At 30.1% G+C, this 22,493-nt stretch overlaps 1 protein-coding gene across 2 annotated transcripts; it reads left to right on the top strand.

Annotated features, from left to right (window-relative positions):
- Positions 1–211: 211 nt before the first annotated feature.
- Positions 212–20,774, top strand: LOC143194369 (putative fatty acyl-CoA reductase CG5065). 2 transcript variants are annotated; one of them, XM_076401088.1, is made up of 10 exons: positions 212–372; positions 1,832–1,962; positions 2,028–2,182; positions 4,686–4,776; positions 4,829–4,981; positions 5,043–5,145; positions 10,633–10,825; positions 10,885–11,124; positions 20,298–20,567; positions 20,619–20,774. In XM_076401088.1, the coding sequence occupies exons 1-10, from the start codon at positions 285–287 to the stop codon at positions 20,725–20,727; spliced, it is 1,533 nt and encodes a 510-aa protein (XP_076257203.1). In that variant the 5' UTR covers positions 212–284; the 3' UTR covers positions 20,728–20,774. The 2 variants fall into 2 exon arrangements, with proteins under 2 accessions (XP_076257203.1, XP_076257201.1); XM_076401086.1 differs by lacking the exon at positions 1,832–1,962 and having other exon boundaries at positions 239–372; positions 20,619–20,771.
- Positions 20,775–22,493: the final 1,719 nt, after the last annotated feature.

Here is a 22,493-nt window from a genome sequence, read left to right on the forward strand (position 1 = left end):
CATTAAATAGGAAGTGCAAATATTGATGACATAGCTAAAATATTTATTAAATTTATGAAAATATTTGCTTATGCCGTTAGGAAAATGAAATACATTATTATGCGTGGAGCTTTTTTATATTTTATAGCAGTATTACTTATTGTTTTACGTCGTTAATTTTGGAATGTCGTAAAATATATGTTTATAAATATAATACTTTAACTGTATTAGTAGTAATTATTTGTTATTTATCGTGGCAGTTATTTTTAGAAATTAGTAAACCACAAATTACGTATCACTACAATATGAAATCGAAGATAATCAATGACAGTTCTATGAACAATATAACAAAGTATTACGAAAACTCAAAAATCTTTATAACCGGAGCAACAGGTATGTATATCGATTGAGTGAAAAATTAGGTAAAATATTAAAATTATACTAATTATTAAAGAGATATGGCGACTGTAAATTCATTTTGAGGATTGTTTTATTATATTTAGCTTATTTTATATATAACTATATTTTAATCAAAGATTAGGCAATCAATTAGACAAAAATAGAATATAAATGTTACTACAAAACGTATTTTTTCTATCAATTCTATTCACAAGTAACACCTTGACCAAGAGATAAAGTTCCAAAATTAGTCACCGGTTAGTAGGTGTATCTAATGCTGGGAACAATAGATCAGAGTCCACAGAAGGTTCAAGTAACAAACAAAAAATATTTTAATTCTCTATCATTTATTGGCGCCTATAGATTTAGCTATAGAGTTATTAGTTTAAAGTTTAAACAATAATTTTTACTCGTTTATTATTAGACATGTTGCTCTAGTATTTTTAATGTATTAATGGTTCTGTACAAGTATTATTTAACATTACTTACCAAAATTGGTAAAGGTTTAGTCATTTATAATTTTGCTCCTATACATTATTTTATTTGTTGCGTTTAACTAAGTTTTTATTTTGTTGGATATAATTTTTGACTTTGTCCGAATTGCAAAATCTTCTTGACTAAAATTATATTTTATTAAATATTAAATATTTTTGTGTAATATGCTTATTTTGAATTAATTTGAAAATATGTGATTTTATAACGCACAAAACATTACAGGAGTTAAATAATTATTGAAATGTTAAAATAAATATTCATTTGGCGTTGAAATTATTTCACTCTAGAAATATATAGGAAGTAATAGAAAATTCTATCGATCTCTCCAAGAATCCATTCCGCACTAAAATATATTATTAAGCGTCTATTTCAGTATATTTTATTTTATGAAAGTGTAAATAACAATAATTTATGTTTTATACGTTAGGAAACATATTCGATTTTGTGTTGAATGAAAGTGATGGAAGATGTTATCAAAATTTATATCTTAATGGAGGCGTTATATTTTAATAGATAATATTAATGTATTGAGAGCATGTAAATTGATTTAAGCGTTTGTTGAATCATCGAGAGTTGACTTTATCAATGCCCAAAAGCATTAGGTAACATTCCCGACAATGGAGGAAATTAGTTGTAATTAAAACTCAGGGACACTGACAGGCTTGACTTTTTCAAAAAAGATGTTTAGTTGCGTTAATTTACAACTGCTAATTACAAATTGATGTTACAATGGGGAACCATCAAAATTAACAATACTTGGTTGTCCTCAAATGGAAAGTTGTATCCCACCCTATGTATGATGTACATGATAGGAGTGACAATATTTTTATCAAAACATTTTTTATTTTAAATAAGTTTAAAAAATGGTACGGACTAATCTAGCATCTAATATTTTATTAGATGGTCGAGTATATAAAATTTGAATTATATTACTATGAAAGTTAATATTTTATTTTAGGATTTGTTGGTAAGGCACTTTTAGAGAAGCTCTTAAGATCATGTGAGAAAATAGATTCTATATTTTTATTAATAAGACCTAAAGCAGGTGTTACTGTTCAAGAGCGCTTAAAGGACTTGCTAAAAAATCCAGTTAGTATTATATGAGTATTATGTATGAATAATATGTTGTAAAACTAAAATACATATGTTTGTAGCTATTCGACATCATTAAAGGAAGAAATGTGGATATGAACAAAATTAAAGTACTAACGGGAGATGTTTCTATGCCCAATTTGGGTTTAACAGATCAGGATCTACGATACTTACTTGAAAATGTTGATATAGTGTTTCATTCCGCTGCTACAGTAAAGTAAGATATTATTATAAATTAGTCTTAAGATTTTTTAACCTCTAATTGATTAATATGTTTTACATAAGAAGAATTTACATGAATTGTTTTACATTGATTTTAACTCCTGTTATTATGTTATGTGCTGTGGTTTCTTTCTCATCGTCTTAATAAAATATGTTGAATTAAAATTTTATACAGAATATGTTATTTAGTTCGTGAAGTGTGAAGTAATTCGTAGTGTTCGATAAAAGATGCCATAGGTAATATAACAGATTAATTGAAAAGTCCTCTGCCTGCCATAGTAAAACTTTTTTGGCAAAATTGGTTTTTTTATTCAACATAATTTCCTTCAAGGGTGATACACTGATTATAGCGACCCTCCAAATTTTCAATACCATTTTTGTAGTATGATTTGTCTTTTGCTTTAAAATGCCTGAGTTGAGTGAGCCGGTCTGAGTTTCGGCGATCACCTCTTCATTCGACGAAAATTTCTTCCCAGCGAGCATTCTTTTGAGATCTGAGAACAGGAAATAGTCGCTGAGGGCGAGATCTGGAGAATACGATGGATGAGGAGGCAATTCGAAGCCCAATTCATGTATTTTTACCATCGTTTTCATTGAGTTGTGACACGGTGCATTGTCTTGGTGAAGCAGCACTTTCTTTTTCTTCAAAAACGGCCGTTTATCGGCGATTTCGTCCTTCAAACGGCCCAATAACGCTATGTAATAGTCACTGTTGATGGCCTTTCCTTTTCCAAGGTAATTAATAAAAGTTAATCCATGCGCATCCTAAAATACAAACGTCATAACCTTGCCAGTCTTTGGGCGGGTTCATCGTGTGCAGTCCACTCGGATGGCTCGGACACGGTCGATTGGACTTCGGAGTGAAATGATGGAGCCATGTTTCATCCATTGTCACATATCGACGCAAAAATGAATGAACTGAATGCATGAAAATGCAAAATTGAAATTTTGAATTGAATGCTATTTCATTCAGTTTGAATTTACGGCCATTCAAAATCATTTTATGGATTTTTAAATTTTTTTCCTCGGAAGCAATCTCCTGTGGGCGTCTACTGCGTTTACTGTCTTCGATGCTCATTTCACCACGTCTAAACATAGCATACCAATTCTTGATGATGAATCCTCTTGATGAGGTTTTTATTCAACTGTATTTTTGCCCTTCAAAAAGCAATATTTTATCAACACGCGAATTTTTTATCCATTTTTTTCACAATAACAAATATTGCTTCACTCAAAATGCTATAATTCTCAAACTAATGATCAGACAGCTGTCAAATTTATATACACATCTTTTGAGAGTTAGCTAACTAAAACGTATGGATTTTATTCTAGTAGCGCCATTTATGTAGCAGGCCGGGGACTTTTCAATTAACCTGTTAGCATTCAATTATTTTCATATTCTATATGCAAATCAACTGTGTTGAGGAATTGTAAGGAATTCTGGATAAAAGTCTTGGTAATAGTATACAGTAAAATCATTTTTATTGTCTTCCGGACTAAAGTGGCTTTTATTGACTAAAACTAGTTGAGGTTTTGTAATCGTTATAGACCACATCTTCAGGGCATGAGCTCTTCTAATCAAGTTATCGTTTAAGCAATTACTTGTTACGGCAATTTCCATAATCCTTTGAATAATTGCAAAACTAAGAAGATAGTGTACCAAATAAGGTTGGTCGTCTAAGTTTTGTCTTTGGTGTTTAATTTAATTCTGGTAAATATAAATTTGGTGTTTAAAATTATCAAAATCCTCTTGATGTTTCCTCTCAAAATAGTTTTGTGGAATATTCTGACAAAACCTTGACTCTAGCGACACGAATGTTGTGGTCAATGTCCATATAATGTTCAGCTAAAGTTGACCGCGTATTCATCCTTAGGCTTATCAATTGTTTTCATCGCCGGTCCACAGAAAACAGTAGTTTACCTGGCGAAGTATCAACATAGATTGTGTATTTGGTTACGACAATGGTTACGATAATTGGGAATGACTCTCGACTCTAATTGGTCCACTTGAATTGTATATTCAATGAGCAGTACTTGGCAACAACAAAATATTTGGAAACACTCAAATGGGTTTTATATATTTCTATTAGTAGCATTCAGTTCTTCACTTACTTATTACTTCTTGTGAAGATTGTAAATATTGGCCTGGATCATCGAATGCATCGTACTACTAAGAGTTTCCGCCACACAATTTATCTATTTGCTAAAAAAATGAAGAACAGCTAAAGCATTTAATAACTTATTGTTTTTTTTATTATTTTTAAACCCAATATTTGAATAGGGAAATTTCTAAGATAAAAAAATATTAATGAACTTGTTGAATAACTGATATTTCTCTCAAATCCATTTTATATTCTTAAATTTTCGAATAAATTACTAACATATTTGTTAATAATTATCATTGTAATTGCCTTGTTTTCTAATGTTTATAGTTTTTAACGATCTGCTACTCATATGGTACTCGCATATAATTAGCAATTTCATAATTTTATTTGAAGGTTCAATGAGAAATTGAAGGATGCTGTTATGTTAAACACCTTGGCAACAAAACACTTGTTAGAGATATGCAGCCAAATGAAAAAACTAAAGGTAATTCAGAATTTCTATAACTTAATGTGTGTATATGCATTATATATTTTAGAGCTTCGTTCATATATCAACAGCTTTTTCAAATGCTGATAGAAAAACTATTGAGGAAAAAGTATATACACCGAATTATAATGCTGACACTATTATTTATTTAATTCAAAATTTACCTGAGGAATTCATTGAGTCAATTTCAGAGATATTGTTGGTAAGTCACGACTAAATATATCTTTTAAAGAAGTTAATATCTACTGTGATTATTTATATAGGGCGAACATCCAAATACTTATACGTTTACGAAAGTTTTAGCGGAACAAATAGTTTTAAACTATTCCAATTTAGTTCCAGTAGCAATTGTTCGACCTTCAATCAGTAAGTATCAGTAGAATCATTAACATATTAAAAGCATTAGATTGTTAATTAACAACTATAATCTTACTTAATCCTTAACCTTGGTTTATCACAGAACACATCAAAGAGAAAACAAAAACATGTAATTACATCATCAACTGCTAATCCTTGACATGAATAATAAATTTATATTATTAGTTTTTGGTCAACACCGTTAGACTTGAGTCTGTTTTAGTATTAGTTTATCCATAGTATTTTATTCTTAGCGACCCGAATGCTATTTTAGGAATGTTAGGTTTAATTCTCCCAGGACGAAATAAAAATAATTTTAAATAATAATTATTCAAAATAATAATTAAGTTTTTGTTTAGAACATGGAACACTTTTATCTATTTCCATATTATTTGGACAACCGGCCAAGCCAAATTTCAACGCTTTCTTCTTGGTTACTTTTCATCTTCAAGGAAATACAATTTTATTTCAACGTGTTTGCGAAAATTCGATGTCATTTTAACGGTGTACTGATTTTTAACCCGGTTTTGCACTTTAAAATAAAAAAATGAACCAAATTACAATCAAATTATTTTAATAATCACCACTTGAGGTTCCTAGCAGTAAATTATTTAAGCTGGGTTCTCCTCCAATAATTCATTGTCCTCAAACTTGTTTGGTTCTCCAGGCTGTTCTTGGTTCTTACGATAGTTCGTCGTTATCGCCATTATTTCTAAAAGTATCTGCTGTGCTTCGGCAGCAGATTGCTTCGAATCAAACAACAAATGTAATTAATTATTAGGCTCTGTATATATTTAAAAACTGGAACTGCCACTGGTTCATCTTCTCCCCATTAGACCAGTAGTTCTCTATTAATTTTTGCACAGGATGTTTCTATTCTTTTATATTGTAGTTTACACAGTTTACTAGTTGTAGTTGTTGTTTACAGTTTACAAGCCGGACTGAACTTTCGTACACTCAGCTGTGTACTTTTTTCCATTGCTGGTTTAACTTGAAATAAAACTAATATAATCTTTCAGTAATCATAATTCTAGATCCTAATTTTAAACTAGTATGCAGAATAAAGAAATTTATGGTAGTAATAATCTCGGTTAAATACAAACGTTGAATTTTATATAAATATTGGTATAAACAATATTTGAAGGAAAGTCTATAAGTAGTTATTTAATATTGTAAATATTTGCCATAAAGTATTTTTTATTGAAATCTTTATTTTATCCGGGGTGTATGACTTAATTTTTAGATGCGTTTTAAACTTATAAACAATCAGGACATTGGAATGTAGTCGCGAAATATGTTAGCAATTGATTTATTGGGTATTACATTTTTATACAAAATACATTCATCAAAATATTTTCCATTATTTTTTTCATCTTTTTCATGTCTTGTTCGTATAGGTTTCCATGATGTTTTATTACATACTTACATGTATTCTGAGGATTTTTCGATTTTAAAATAGGATCTATTGAGAATTACATATTTATTAGTTTTGGGAGCTATCGATTGAAAATAATCGAAACAGTCGAACTAGTCGATAGTAAAAAAACTAACGACTGGAAATAGTGATCACTATTTCAGTAATATGCCGGCTTCGTCTGTTTTCTATTCGTGATTAAAGATGGAGATGTACGAATTCCTTTCTGTACTAATTTTGAGAGAGGAAAAGATGGCGAGAATTGCTTAATTCTCTGTGCTGTACAAATCAGTTAATTTTAAATAATTTTAAATTGGCGTGTGGCAGTGTGAAAAAAGGAATGGAATAGTGATCCCAATGATAGTGAATCATATTTTAATATTCAGATAGTAACAATGACATAATATAAAAAAAGTAATTGGTTTATTTCTATATCATTCCAACATATTCTTACATTTCTTTTTCAACCGTGCCATAAATATGATGGAGATGTGCATATTTCTTTTCGAACTGGGAAAGAAAAGGAAAGAGAAAATTGCTGTAATTTAATATCTTCAGAATAATAGTTTCATTTTGAATGGTGTATTTTTTTTAATTTCATTTATTTGGTTCAATTTCAAAGAGGAGTGGTGTACCATTTTGTGTACCACCATTTTTAAATACAAATATTTTTATTTTTCGTTAATAAAGGATATTTTAAGATTATTATTCGTTGGAACTTGAATGAACGAAGTTTTAACATTTAGAAGGCTTGAATAAACAGCGAGAGAAGACAATAGTTGTCAAGGTCTAGTTATAGTTTTAAATATAGGTCTTAAATATAGTCCAAATAATTTTTCTATTTACTAATCAAAATTTTGCTTTTTTTACCATCGTATATCAATAAATAATGTTGGAAAATAGAGTTCTAAAATTATGTTATATTAATGTACATTATTATAGCTATTTGTAATCATACTACAAACAAGACATAAAACCATATATATTAATTAGAGTATATCCAAAGAAGAACACGTCATTTAAATTTGTGACGTCAAAACGTTACAATTTTGCCGTATCAACTCTGAGTTTTTGTTCAGTTTGGCTTTGACAAACAACAAAATTCTAATCTAAATAAAATAATTAAACAAAAATACTGTTATCAAATATAACTTATTTTAACATTATAGTAGAATTATATTATCGAAGGACTTAAAAGTACATTTCAGTATGGTCTATCCAAAGGAGTTTTGTACATACGTCATCAAGATGTTTAATGTATTGTCTGCTGCAATTTATAAATTCGTTTTAGAATCAAACAGTAATTTACTTCTCATTTTATTCTAGTTCGAGACACAAACACAATGCTGTCTGATAAGTTCAAACGTGTAACTGAACTAACTTGCCAAAGTCGTCCGGTTGTCAAAGGTATGTAAAAAATTCTTCAAAACAATAGTAATAAGAGGTTATAAACCGGCAAATGTTATTTTAATGCTTTGCTTGGTTTGATAGATTTCAAATCGCTGCTTATCGTAACTCTGTTCTAATTTTCTAGTTTAAATTTCTATTCCAATGTTTACTTTTTTCTATCAACTTTTGTTGTCATAACACTATTTTTATTATCATCTTGCCATGAGTAACCATTGGGTATACTAGCCCCACTCTGAAATATCCATGTTTAATCTAATTTAATATTAATTTAAATTTATAAATCTTCCTTCATTTTATTATATGTTTTTAAATATTGTATTCTTTTAAAAGCAATATCAAAGTTCCATTAGATCTCTTCGATAGTTTTCTTTGAAATAATTATATTAAAGTATGGTTATATTGAAAAAATGCTCACTGTTTTTATACATTTAATATATTTAATTTCTCTGATAGAACTAACATTAAGCTGATTTTGATTCGTCACGCGCTTCGTATGAGGAGGTTTTTTTTGGTGAATTCAAGATTATATTTTTCATTTTTTGAGATAGTTCAGTGACTTGTCCATACTAATATTCAGTGCAGCTGTAATATGCTAAAAATATTTTCAATAACAATTGCACCAAGTTAATATTTATCAGTAAAAATGCTTACCTCTCTAACGAATTTTACTGCCAAGAGAGGGCTTCCGTTATCTCGTTCCTGTTTAAAGTAGCTGATTAGACACGCAATCGGTTCTGTTTGGCTTCGGAATTTTCAGTCATAAGTAATGATTTGAAATTTATCAAAACGAGTAAAACATTAAAACAACGTTTGCCGGTTTATAACCTCTTAACACTATTGTTTTGAAGAATTTTGCATACGTTTGACAACCGGACGACTTTGGCAGGTTATTTCGGTTACAAGTTCGAACTTATCAGACAGCATTGTGTCTCTTTTTAACGGGAATAAAATGAGAAGGAAAATATTGTCTGATTTTAAGACGACACATTAATCATCTTGATGACGTATGTACAAAATATCTTTGTATAGACTATATAAATGTGTTAAACATAAATTCGGCACGTTATTTTCAAGCTCGCGGCTAGGACGGCAAAGCCGGAATGTTAAATATCAGTCGAGTGAAAAAAATGAGTCGGATCGAAAATAACGACTGAATCAGTCGATAGTAAAATTTAGTCAATATCTAAACATTCGATAGTCATGTCGTCGTTTCCAGTCGATAGTTCAACGCTAATATTTATAGAAAATATATTCCTCAACATAGTTTCCATTGTTATTTTTTCATCATTTTCATATATTTCTGGTAATATAGCGAAATTGTGTCGAAAGAATGACGTTGGCTTAGAATGAATCTCATAACCGATTCATCTTCGCACTTTGTCGGCATTTAAAAATCGTGTGGTAGCTAAATCATGCTGAATCGAGTAAACAAATGATAATTAGACAAGAGATATTTGGTGAGTATGCTGGTTGTGACAATAATTCTTATTACAGTTGCGACATTATGTCATTCAAGTGTTACTCGCTATTAATGGTCTTTTTTCAAATATATTAAAGTCTCCTATTTACTAACGGGGGTTTATCTGGACTGGACCTACAGTTTTACGTGGGCTCCGAACCACGGTCGTCGGCATTAAGACTGGCGAGTGACTAACTTAGAAATGATTCCAGAAGACATCCGGTCTTATCCAGACTGGTTACTGGCGTGACGGATCATTTTCCTTATCGGATTTTGTACTCTTGCCTAAGGACAATCACAAATGTTAAATAAGCACAAACATAAATTTACGACCATGCCCCAGCAGTATTCGAACCCACGACTATCGCAATAGTAGGATGACCGTCCTTTACCACTGAGAAGAACAACAACATGACATATTCAAATGACATAGGTGGACATTTTCAGTAATGTTTTCATTCAGTTTGAGCAGCGCGTAATATATTACACCTTGTTCACTCAACTATATATACAGTAAAACTAGCCATGAAGCTATTTTCTGGCTATTTTTCTTTCTTTTAATCATTTCCCCTGGCATATAATGAGTCATCAGCATGTCATCTCTTGAAATAGTTGATTCATTAACTGCTAAGTCTGAGAGTTTGAGCGGGGTTTTGTCCAATATTTCTTGCAAATCATAGTCTTTGAAGTGCACCGGTTAATTTAGGTTGATTGACAGTTGCTTATTTTGATGCCTCGCATTTGTGTTAATAGATATTGCTTATGCAAGCATCCAATAAAATACATGCAAGCACCAAATAGAAAAGCACATTGTCCATGTTTAGGAGACATGCAGGAAAATATTTTCTATTTTGACTTGTTTTTCTTACTTGATATTTTAATTAGTTCTCCCAGGATTTGGATCTAAAAAGTCAAGAGATTTTATGTTAAAAATATGCTTTTCATCATTTTGGTTGCTGAGTAAAATAATATAAGTAACAGATGATATGTTTATATTTTCATAAGACTCAATTTCAGCATTAGTAACAGTATAAATTGATTTCTAGTGTTTGGAATGCAGTGTTGAATTTGCCATTATCGTAAGCTCCATTATTCTGAGAAACATGAGATTTAAGACATAATCTCACGTAAAATTGTCCTACTAAAAATCTGCACAAAATTATTTAAACAGAAAAATTATTTTTTCGTAAAATTGTATTAATATTTTCTTAAGTTACAGCAGCATGGAAAGAGCCGTACCCAGGTTGGGTGGATAATATAAGCGGTATTACGGGTATATTAATGGAATGTGGTCGTGGTACCATCAAATCTATTATTTGTGATGATAGCTGTAATATGGAATTGATACCTGTAGATATAGTTGTTAATCTTGTTATTACTGCTGCTTGGTATGTAGGAATATCCAGGTTAGTATATATATTGTTAGAACCATTATAAATATAATACCATACATTTGTTATTTTAGGCCGAATTCTGTGAAAGTATACAATTGTACCAGTAGTCAAATGAATCCAATTACATGGAAACATTTTGGTATAATTACTACGAGAAATATGACTGTATATCCAACAAAATATCTTACGTGGTATCCAGGTTTTTCATTCACGAAATATCGGAACTTGCATAAAGTTAGTTCATTCTTTCATCACACGATACCATCAACTTTATTGGACCTCTATTTATATCTTAGTGGACAAAAGCCAATGTAATTATAATGTCATTTTATTATATTATATGAAAGCTAGAGATAGCATGTTGTCAAGTCATTTTATGATTCGTTAATTTATAGAATACTAAAGTGGAGGGGAATGAGTGAAATTCCCCTAGATTTTTTTTGAAAATCTTTTTAAAATGCATTAAAAACGCTTACCATAATCTTAATTTACAAATTAATTTATTTATACTATTTTGTTATCCCTGCATTATTTCACAAGTAAGCCGACTGATGAAAATCTCAACTAAAGTTAAAAGTAACATTTATATAACAGGTCAATTGAAAAGTCACCGGCATACAATAGTAAAACACGTTTTTTGGCAAAATTAGTTTCTTTATTCAACATTATTCCTTTCAAGGGTGATACACTGATTATAGCGACCCTCCAACTTTTCGATGCCAAATTTGTAGTACGATTTTTCCTTTGCTTCAAAATAGGCCTCAGTTTTGGCGATCGCCAAAATTTCTTTCCAGCGAGCATTCTTTTGAGATCTGAAACAGGAAATAGTCGCTGGGGGCCAGATCTCGAGAATACGGTGGATAAGGAAGCAATTCGAAGCCCAATTCATGGATTTTTGCCATCATTTTCACTGACTTGTGACACGGTGCATTGTCTTGGTGAAGCAGCACTTTCTTTTTCTTCAAATGGGGCCATTTATCGGCGATTTCGGCCTTCAAACGGTCCAATAATGCTATGTAATAGTCGCTGTTGATGGTCCTTCCTTTTTCAAGGTGGTCAATGAAAATTATTCCATGCGAATCCCAAAATACAGACGCCATTCGGAGCCATTCCACGCGAGTTCGTTGTGTAGCCCATCGGATGAATGTCGATTGGACTTCGGAGTGAAATGATGGAGCCATGTTTCATCCACAGTCATATATCGATGCAAAAACTCAGATTTATTACGCTTGATCATCTTCAAACACTGCTCCGAATCATCAACTCGTCGTTGTTTTTGGTGAAAAGTGAGCTCGCGGGGCACCCACTTTGCACAGAGCTTTCTCATATCCAAATATTCGTGAATGCTATGATGTACACGTTCAGTTAATATCTTTAGAGTGTCTGGCTATTGTGAGAGGCTATTTCATTCAATTTCAATTTACGGTCATTCAAAATCATTTTGTGGATTTTTTATGTTTTCGTCGGTAACAATCTCTTTTCGGCGTCCACTGCGTTCACTGTCTTCAGTGCTCATTTCACCACGTCTAAACTTAGCATACCAATCCTTGATGGTTGATTTTCATGAGGCAGTGTCCGGAAACTCGGCATCAAGCCAAGTTTTTGCTTCAATTGTATTTTTTCCCTTCAAAAAGCAATATTTTATCAACACGCAACTCACAATGCTATAATTCACAAACTAATGATCCGACAGCTGTTAAATGCATACCCGCATCTTTTGAGGGTTAAGACTAACTAAAACACATATTGATTTAATTCTAGTAGCGCCACCTATTTTCAGGCCGGGGACTTTTCAATTGACATGTTATTATACACATTTGCGTGGTTTGGTTCCCTTGAAAAAAGATATTTTCCCAATACAATGCTCGTGGTGACTTTGAATATATACCAATATACTTCAAAATGTTAATCCATTATGTTTATAGCAATTATGTTTATCAAGTAAGTAACTAACTAAACTAAAAATTGATAAAATTTTCAAAGAACCTAAGAAAAATATAATAAAAGGCCATGTTCTGTATATATAAAAATGAATTACTGTCTCTTCGTCTCGTTGGTCTCGCTACAACTCAAATACAATTGGACCGGTTTAGCTAATTTTAATTTCTAAATATTAGTGGAAGCCCAGGGAAGAATTATATAATGAGAAAATATAGAACAGTTGGTCTCTCGCGCTAAATCGCGCTTTTGTGGCAAAATAATAACAAATGTTAAATACATTTGCAAAGTATGCTTTAACAAGAACAATCAGTACATATTTCGACTCTATTATTGGCAAATGTTTACTCGATCGCATTTATCTTCAACATTTAATACATTATATATTCTAATCATGGTTCGATAACAATGTCCACTACTTTTAATCGATATTTAACACTTTTAATCACAGAATATATTTCTGAACGCACCCTTAAATATTTGGCAACCAACCAGTCGATCCTTGATAATGAAACTAGTGATGACAGTAACAGTGACACTTGTGAAGTGACATATAGAATGTTCCCATTATCGGTAATAGAGATAATCAATAGATCATTAGTGGTGTCTCGAGAAAAGAACATCCAGATGGGGTTATATTGGCCATTCAAGTAATTTGATTGGTCAATTTATATCTCCGTTATAGGTACCTGTAAGAGAAACATATTGCTGTGAAGATATTTGAGTGTTTTTTTATAGAGTTTGGCACGTGACAGCTCTGGCATCACGTATAATTGATCAATAAAAAACAATGTAATCTATGCAATAAATTTATGAAATAAAATTCAATTAAAATAAATAAATAAATTGAGTCTCTGAGTCTTTCCCTGTTAAAATTAGGTTTACCTGTTTTATCCAAAATTATATGGCGTACATTATTATATTTAATATTTTTCTGAAAGATCATTATGTAGTATACAGTTAAAACGTTCAAAACTTCAAAAAACGTAAAACGTAAATTTACATTTTTTGAAGATATTTGACAAAAAAATGTGTTACATACATCATAGATGTGATAATATCGCGGAATAAAATAAAACAGATAGCTCAAAGACCAACTTACAGTATGATAAGACAATATTCTGGGGCAAGAGATTGCCTTGCCTCGTTTGTTCGTATAGGAAAATCTGGAATTGCAGGTATAGAGTCAAGTTGAAATTTCCCAACTACTGTTAATACATGTGTTAGTATTGAATGTACTGATACACTTTAGCAAATGTGTTCTTACTTGGGTAATAAGCACTATTTAAGCCCTGAATTGCTTTGCACTAAATGCCTAGTGTATTGCAGTTCGCTTAATACTTTCTTAAAAAGTCTGCATTCAGTAGCTATTATTTCAGTGGTTGTTCAACTATCAAATAATTGATACAAGCATAAAAATATATCACCGTTTGCATAGCTTCTTTCGGAAGTACATTAATTTATAAAATTAAAAAATAAATATTTGATATTTTATATGATATTAAATAAATAAACTTACCCCAACATGTTTTTATAACGTTTAGGGATTAAGTTATTAGTTCATTAGTATTTATAAGACGGTAGTACAATAAGTAAAGTGAATTCTCGATCTAGAAAGTGTTGTGTAACCGGATGCACAGATATTAAAGAAATGCAGAACCGTTTTACTTCGAAGAAGTGTTTAACTGTTTTTAAAAAATGGTTGATAATGTTAAAAATCCCAAACTGACTGGATTCACCATCAAAGAAATTTTGGTGCAAAGCGATTCAGGAAGTAAATAAGGCTTATATTTTAATGCCCAAATACGAACAAATTTGATAAAGTGAACTAAAAATTTAGTAATTACCTTGAGAGGGTTCATTTCATTAAAGAAAAAAATGTGTAATTATATGAATAGATCTATTGGCTTATATATTAAGATATATTAAGGCTTCTTAATCAAGGTAACTTGGAATTTTTTTTGAGTCTATTAGAGTTCATGGTTTAAAAAATATATATCCTTTGGCTAGTATGTTTGAAAAATCACTTAAAGCGCTTATAAGTTAACTTTTTTCATCTCATTTGCCTTTACAATTGTGAAGAGGATTAATTCCACGTTAACGGGGGTGTATTACCATTAGTTGAGAAATTGCAGTTTCACTTTATACCTTCAATTGCAGATATTCATATATAAACAAACGAGGCAAGGTAATATCACATGCCCCACAAAATTGTTTTATCAGTAATTCTTAGAACTATCCTTTTTATTTTATCTCACGATATTGCCACGTCAGTAATATAACATATTATTTGTCAAACATTAAAAAAAAAATGTAAATTCAATACCATTTAATTGTACCCTATTTAATAATTTCCAGATAGAACGTTAAAAATAATATGCACCATTTACTTTTGGATAAAGCAGGTAAACAGAATTTTAACAGAGAAAGCCTCAAGTTTGCTTTCAGTATAAGAAAACAAAAAGCCAGATCTCTAATAAACCCTATTAAATTGATTCCCCTAAATAAATATGAAAAAGGGAAAACAGAAAAGAGATACTTTTGATTTGTTCGAAAGTTCTTTGTTTATAATATTTATATTTTATAGATATATTTATTTTTTATACTATATTTATATTTTACACATAAGTCCAGTTTTACAGATTATATTTATTTCATTCATTGAATTTTATTTAATAAATTTATTTCAGAAATTACATTGCTTTTATTTAAATTTTATAGGTCAATTAAACCTGACGTCAGGGCAGACACGTGCCAAACTTTATCCAAAGAGCCAATCAAATGTCTTCACAGCAAAATGTTTTCTTTACAGGTGCCTATAATGGAGATTTAAATTGACCAATCAAATTACTTGAATGGGCGATTTAATCCAACCTGGATGTTGGACAAAGCAATACTTTTCTTCAGAGCTCCCTTAATCTATAAAAATGGCGCCCGAAATAAATACACAATAAATGCACCATAGAAACGAAGTAAGCCAATTAGATCCCGTCGAGGCTCTTAACACAGTGATTGAAGCAACTAATAAAATAAAAGTAGCGACATCTAGATGTTGGATGTAGCGAAAAATGTCCCCAAAACATCCTCTAAAGTTAAATCTTCATTTCTCTTTTTTTTGTTTGATGTCAGAGTCACTTCCAGATATGAAGTGATAGTTTACTGGATGTGCTTCACCGCAACCTACTTAACCTTTGCAGGGGGTCCTATAATATTTGTTCTTCAATTTTTTAATAAAAATACTTACGTCCAAAGATCCATATATCCACTTTTTACATTGGGGTAAAAATGCAGTTTTTTGTGAAGCAATTCACTCTTTGCCTTTAGAGCTGCAATTAGTAGAATTAAAAATATTTCCTTAATGTTTTATATATCATCAAATGTCAGTTGAATAATGCACTGGCTTTGGGCACAATATAACTCTCTTATTTGGTCTTTTTTAAAATGTTGGTGATATCTACGATTTTAAAACTTTTTTCTTGACAACCCGTGGTTCCTTTGGTAGTGGATCCATTTTATTTGTCCTCAAAAGTAAATAATCAACATTGTAGTTGCGTATAATATCATGTAGACATCGATATTCCAATGTATCTGAAACATTTATCTTGAATATATTCTTAATAATATCATTCAAAGTAACGCGGTTACTTTGTATGATACTGTTACTTATTATCAAATGTATTATCGTAATAGTGGTATTTTAGATTGTTTTATTCTTTGATAGGTTAGAGCTTGTCCATTGACCTTGAATGAAAATTCTAAGTGAACTTGCTACTATCCGTTTTTTATTTTTTTGATTTTGTATTCCCTTATTTTATTACTTCTTCATAATCGGTGTAATATTGAATATTTTTTTCTTAAATTTGTATGTTTTTCGTACTAGTTTTGAGTCTGAAACCGTATTGAATTTCCGCATTCGTATTTCGGTGGTTTGTGACCCTTAATATTAGTTTGTCAATTTAATTTGGCTGGGTTGCGTTAATTGCAATCATTTGCTCTAATAATGTATTTTCATGTTTTTATTGACTTTCTTGTATTAGAAACGGATTGTTTTGGCATACCATAACCTTATTTAATTCTGAAGATCGCTGTTCGTTTTTCTCATTATCTTGCACTACAAGTATTTGCTTAAAAAATTATTGTTAGATACGAGTACAAATAAATGCGTATTCCTGTAGCGAGATTATCAACGTGTGTTACAGATAAAAAGAAATATTTCACTCTCACTATCAACACGAGTTGCACACACGTCCGATCGACACGATGACTTAAAACACTATGAATTTATTTTGGAGTGTCTGTTATATATACATTTCAGTTCCATATGCTTTTTTTTCCTTATAAACTTTAACTATTTAAAATCATACGCTCCTTTGTGACGGCAATATTTTTTAAAAATAGGGTAAGTGTTTGGCTGAGCGTATATAAATATCTAAATTATAAAAATCAATGTAAGGGTATGCTAATTATATGAGTTTTAAAATGGGAACGGGTTTTAAACGCAAAAATAACTATTAATTTACTATAAAAACTGTTTTATTCTGAGAAAGAAGAGACGAATTGTTGAACGGCGAAACAAAACGACACTGATAGATTTTATCTATTACAAAACATGTATAAAACCCTTCTTGGCGCCTATTTTTAAATATCCCACTCGTTTCCATTGTTAACATTTCACCTCTCAGATCACAGAGCAATCTCTAGCCGATGCAATACCAGTAGCATATGCACATGCATATCATAATATTATTTTTATTAAATCATCCTATGAATCCTGGTCTTGTTAATAATTGTGCTATCTGTTCACTGTAACTTTAACATTACGTTATAAGGATCTTAAATTATTCTCATGATCTTGACACAATTTACGTGCTACTTTTATGTATAACTGTATAACAAAAAACTTAACGCACTTTTAAAATTTAGTTTTTTATATCATAATCATAATCAAAGTTTCATGATCAATTGCTATGCCATAATGTTCGATTTCGAGAAAGTTCATATTTAGGGTGCAGTGTGTTGGGATGCAAAAGGAGTATCATTCGTGAATAACCTCCAAGCTGGTAAAAAATCACTCAGTTTATTATTACCACCTTTTAAAAATTAACAAAAGTTTGTAAATAATAATTAAAGTATAAAGGCTTACAAAATAAAAAGTCATTTTTCATCAAAATGACATATCCGTAAGTATATTGCTAACATTAATGAATTACACTTTTTTGTTATTATTACCTCTAGTGGTTCAATAATCTGGTCAGTAGATAATAAATAAACTATTGTATATGTGACATGTAGACAATTACTTTATTAAGTGACTTCCTCTGTAATGTCAAAATCGCCACGTTTAAACGTCGAAATCAGTTTTGGAATACAAGCTTCACACAGCATTCGATGACCTTCAGCGGCCATTTTCTTGAAAATGAAGTAAAATAGTAAATATTTCCGCAAATACTAGTTATTCGGTATAAATTCAGACATTTTCAATGCTCTGAAAAAATGTTTTGTATACATTTCGCAGAAGTGATACGCACTGAAACGTGAAATCTGTCACAGAGGCTTCAACATGAAGTTACTTACTAATGTACAAAATAGGATTCAATAAACAGTTACACCATCTGTTGTAAATCCTTTAAAAATAATTTATAGGCCTGATATCTTAATGTGTTATTAATATCGATTGAACCTTCGCCCACCAGTTTACCTTTGATCTTCTGAATTGCACTGTTTATCCCAAAAATAATATCTTAATATAATAATAATCTATATAATGGGGGTCATAATATCTTAATTGCAAGATTCTGTCAAAATTTCATTACTCTAAGTTAGTTTATAGCAATTTCAGCCTGCCTGTGGAAGCCCTATATCCTGAACAGGGATGGTTGTACCTGTAATTTATGGAGTAAAGGTGTTTTCCGAAATATGGATGTTCCCTAATTGCAAAAGTTCATGGCTAGGGGATTTTGAATACCTTCAATCAGTTGTTCCTTTTTGCGCCTGTTGTGTTAATTCCGGTTAATCATTTGGTTAGTCTATTCGGAAAACCGACCAGCTGCACCAGTTTACACAAACCAAATAAACAAAAACTTTAGTTAATTACAAACGATATTATAATAGATTCAGTCCTATATTTATATAAACGAGACGTATTAGCCATGCCATATAACACATATATAGTCTATTCAATAAAAGAATTAGCTAAAGTCATCTAAAGTTTTGACGTCAAAACATTGCAACGTTGCCACATCCACTTTGTTTTTTAAATTATTTTGGCTTTGCTTATAGTAAAAATTATAATGCAAATAGAATAATGAAATAAAAATAATGTTATGACATATAATTTATTTTAACATTATAGTACTTTTAATGCATATATTAATACAGTTACAGTTCTTCTATTATATAGATATATATATATATATATATATATATATATATATATATATATATATATATATATATATATATATATAATACCCTTTTCTATAACTCTTTCTACATGAGGTAGAGTTTTAGGTCCATTTTTTATTCAGCGGTTTTCTCTGAAGACCTAATCCGCTTAACTAACACTTGTATGTTTCAAGTATTATGTTTTTCTTTCGTTAGAAAGCATAATTACTTATATATGCTTAATTCTTGTTTCCTTCTGTTGTTACCATCTGGGTACAATTTCCTTTATAAAATTGGATTTAATCACTGCATTTTCCTTAATGCATTTGCAATATCTGCAAAATTATACTTTCTCTTATGCATTCTCTTAACGCCCTAATACTAATTCTGAATAATTACACAAATATTTATACACACAAATCTTCCACACTCTGCAATATGATATTCTGCAGTTATTCTCTATTAATTATATACACACCTTTTTAGTTGTTTTCACTCTCATCACCTTGTCTTGGTAATTGTCAGCATTGAGTCACTCAAAACCCAAATGTCTATTGTAATCTTTGCGACATCGGAGGAACACAATGGAAGAAGAAGTAATACTTTATATTATTCAGTCATGTACTGTGTATATTTTTATTAAAGCCTTGCCAAGAGTGGCTTAATGTTCTATTTTGAAGTATTGTGTAAATGCACAAATTGAAATTGAACAAATCTTCCTTGATAAAGATTAAAATTTTCCAACAAAACTGCAGCAACTTAATATTTAATAGAATTTACACCTCCAACGTATTTTACAGATCAGAGTAATCACAAGTACTAAGTCGCGATTTGAAATTTATCAAAATAAGCAAAGTGCAAAACAACATTTGCCGGTTTATAACTTCTGATAATCATCACTAATGAGAATAATTTAGAAGAATTTTGCAAATATTTGACAACCAGATGAATTTTATAGGTTGATTCTCTTACACGTTCAAAGATATTCCATCCATTTTTAACTAAAATAAAATAAGTAGTAGATACATTATCTTAGTTTAAAACGATTTTACAAATTGCTATAGACAATACATTCTACATCATGATGACGTGAGTTCACTGTTATTTTGGTTAATTTTCATTTTCATCATTTTGTATAACACGTACATTTTAAAATTTTTAGTATGTTGAAACTGACAAGAAAATTCAATAGAGCTTTGTACGAAGGAAGTTTCTTTTCAACGAATCAGTGGGATTTCAAAAGCTCATCGACATCTGAACTGGTTAAAATTGTTAAAGAGTCAGATAAATCTAAATGTTTTGAACTTGACTTTAGCATCGAAAATCGGTTCGATTGGAACGATTACATTCTGGAATTTTTTAAAGGGATTCGTGAATTTGTTCTTAAAGACGATATGTCGAGCTTAAGTGGAGCTAGAATAAAACTTAACAGGTAATATATAAACAAAAACAGATATATTTAAAGTAATTTCTTATATTTCAGATTATACTGGCTTCAGAAGTTAGTTTATGTATTTTTATTATTTATTGTTTTCAGGTTAGTATTATTATTAAATGATTGTATTTTTAAAACCTCTGTAAATATGGATTAAATTTTAAATTGTAGGTAATTAAGAATGAAATATAATGTTAATTGTAATCTTATTATATATATGTTATTGTATGTTTAATTAATTATTATTTTTATAATATATTTTACAAATAATAATCAGATATAATATTTTATTGGAATAAACATTGCATACGAAAAATAAATACATACAATTTTTAATTATATATCATGTTTAAACAAATATAGCTACAATATTATGGATAAATAAATAATAATTGTATAAAATAAATACATTTTGTTTATTACAGCAATATATAGCATTATAAAATACTTTATAATATTTAATGTTGACATTTTCTTTATTGACTTTTTGTCATGGCTTTTATATTCCTTATATTACCATAATTTTGAAACACTCATTGTTGATAGTAATAGTTGTTTAAGAGAATGGTTAATTTTTAAGGTAATGTTAGAAAGCAGTATAATATTTTTAGAAAAATAACAGTTATATTTTGTGGATGTGTTATTCCATATATGGAAATTATGATCACTAATATAGACATTCATCCAGAAATGCTACCCATAGCTAAAGATGATTTTTTCCTAATAAATATTAATTTCTAATTACTAATAAAGTTTTGTAACTTGTCATGGTTATTTGGTCTCAATGGCAATGGACCAAAAACTATAGTCTATTCAAAATAACAGTAACATCACGTCATTAAGATATTTATTAATGTATTGTCTGCCGCGATTTGTAAATTTGTTTTCGAATAAAACAATATTTTACTTCTCATTTTATTCTAGTTAAAAAGAGACATAATGTTGTCTGATACGTTCGAACATGTAACGGAATCAGCCTGTAAAAGTCGCCCGGTTGTCAAACGTCTGTAAAATTCTTCATAATATTAGTTATAATAACTAGAGGTTATAAACCGGTAAACATTGTTTTAACGCTTATTACTATGATTGAAATAAAAGATGATAGAATTCATGATATTTTTCAATAATTCTTTGCAGATATATTGTTCATCATATTGGAAACATGAATGGTTAATAACACTTTCAATTTGGATAAACTGGATTAGACACATTGAAGAAGAAAATGACAAGTGATGAAATCGTGCACTTGTTAGATAGATTGGAAATTAACAGTTTAGTTATTAATTTGAATGAAACTTTCTGAATGTGGAATTATGATTCAATTCTGACAATTTCAAAGACAGGGTGATGAGAGTGGAAACAACTAAAGTGAGGATACATTATTCCTCAGTTATGCCCGGACTTGGCGCATACGTATCTCCTGCATAGAATGAACCTTAGAAAAGAATAAACTATATTGCCAACCTTTTCTAATGACAGTACGTTGTATTCAATGGCATTTTAACGGTTTTTGACGATTGAACTGATTTTTAACGCTTAGTCAGTATTTTGCATTATTTTTCAACGTTGCACTTACTGAATGCGTTATATCAACGGCCACATTTTTGCTTTGCATTTGAGTGCTTTCAAGTAGAAAATATATATTCAGTTTGCTGTGTATTATTTTTGGTGATTGAGAGCTATATTGTATTTAAATGATGGAAAACCAGGTGTAAATATAGATTGAAAGCTTGGAATTAAAAATTGTAAGAACTAAAGATGATGAAACAATTATACTGAGATAATTAGATGCCACAATTGTGAAAAAACATTTTCATTGACTTCAAGTCGAAATCGACATATGCGTAAATTTCACTCCGAAGTAGTTTTACAAACAAGAGCAACAAAAATTATCTGCCCTTAATTCTCACAATCGGAGAGTTT

Source organism: Rhynchophorus ferrugineus, unplaced genomic scaffold, assembly GCF_030347505.1.
Source record: "Rhynchophorus ferrugineus isolate W39M unplaced genomic scaffold, kcgeb_rfMv2 rfM3, whole genome shotgun sequence".
In the NCBI taxonomy this organism is placed as follows: domain Eukaryota; kingdom Metazoa; phylum Arthropoda; class Insecta; order Coleoptera; family Curculionidae; genus Rhynchophorus; species Rhynchophorus ferrugineus.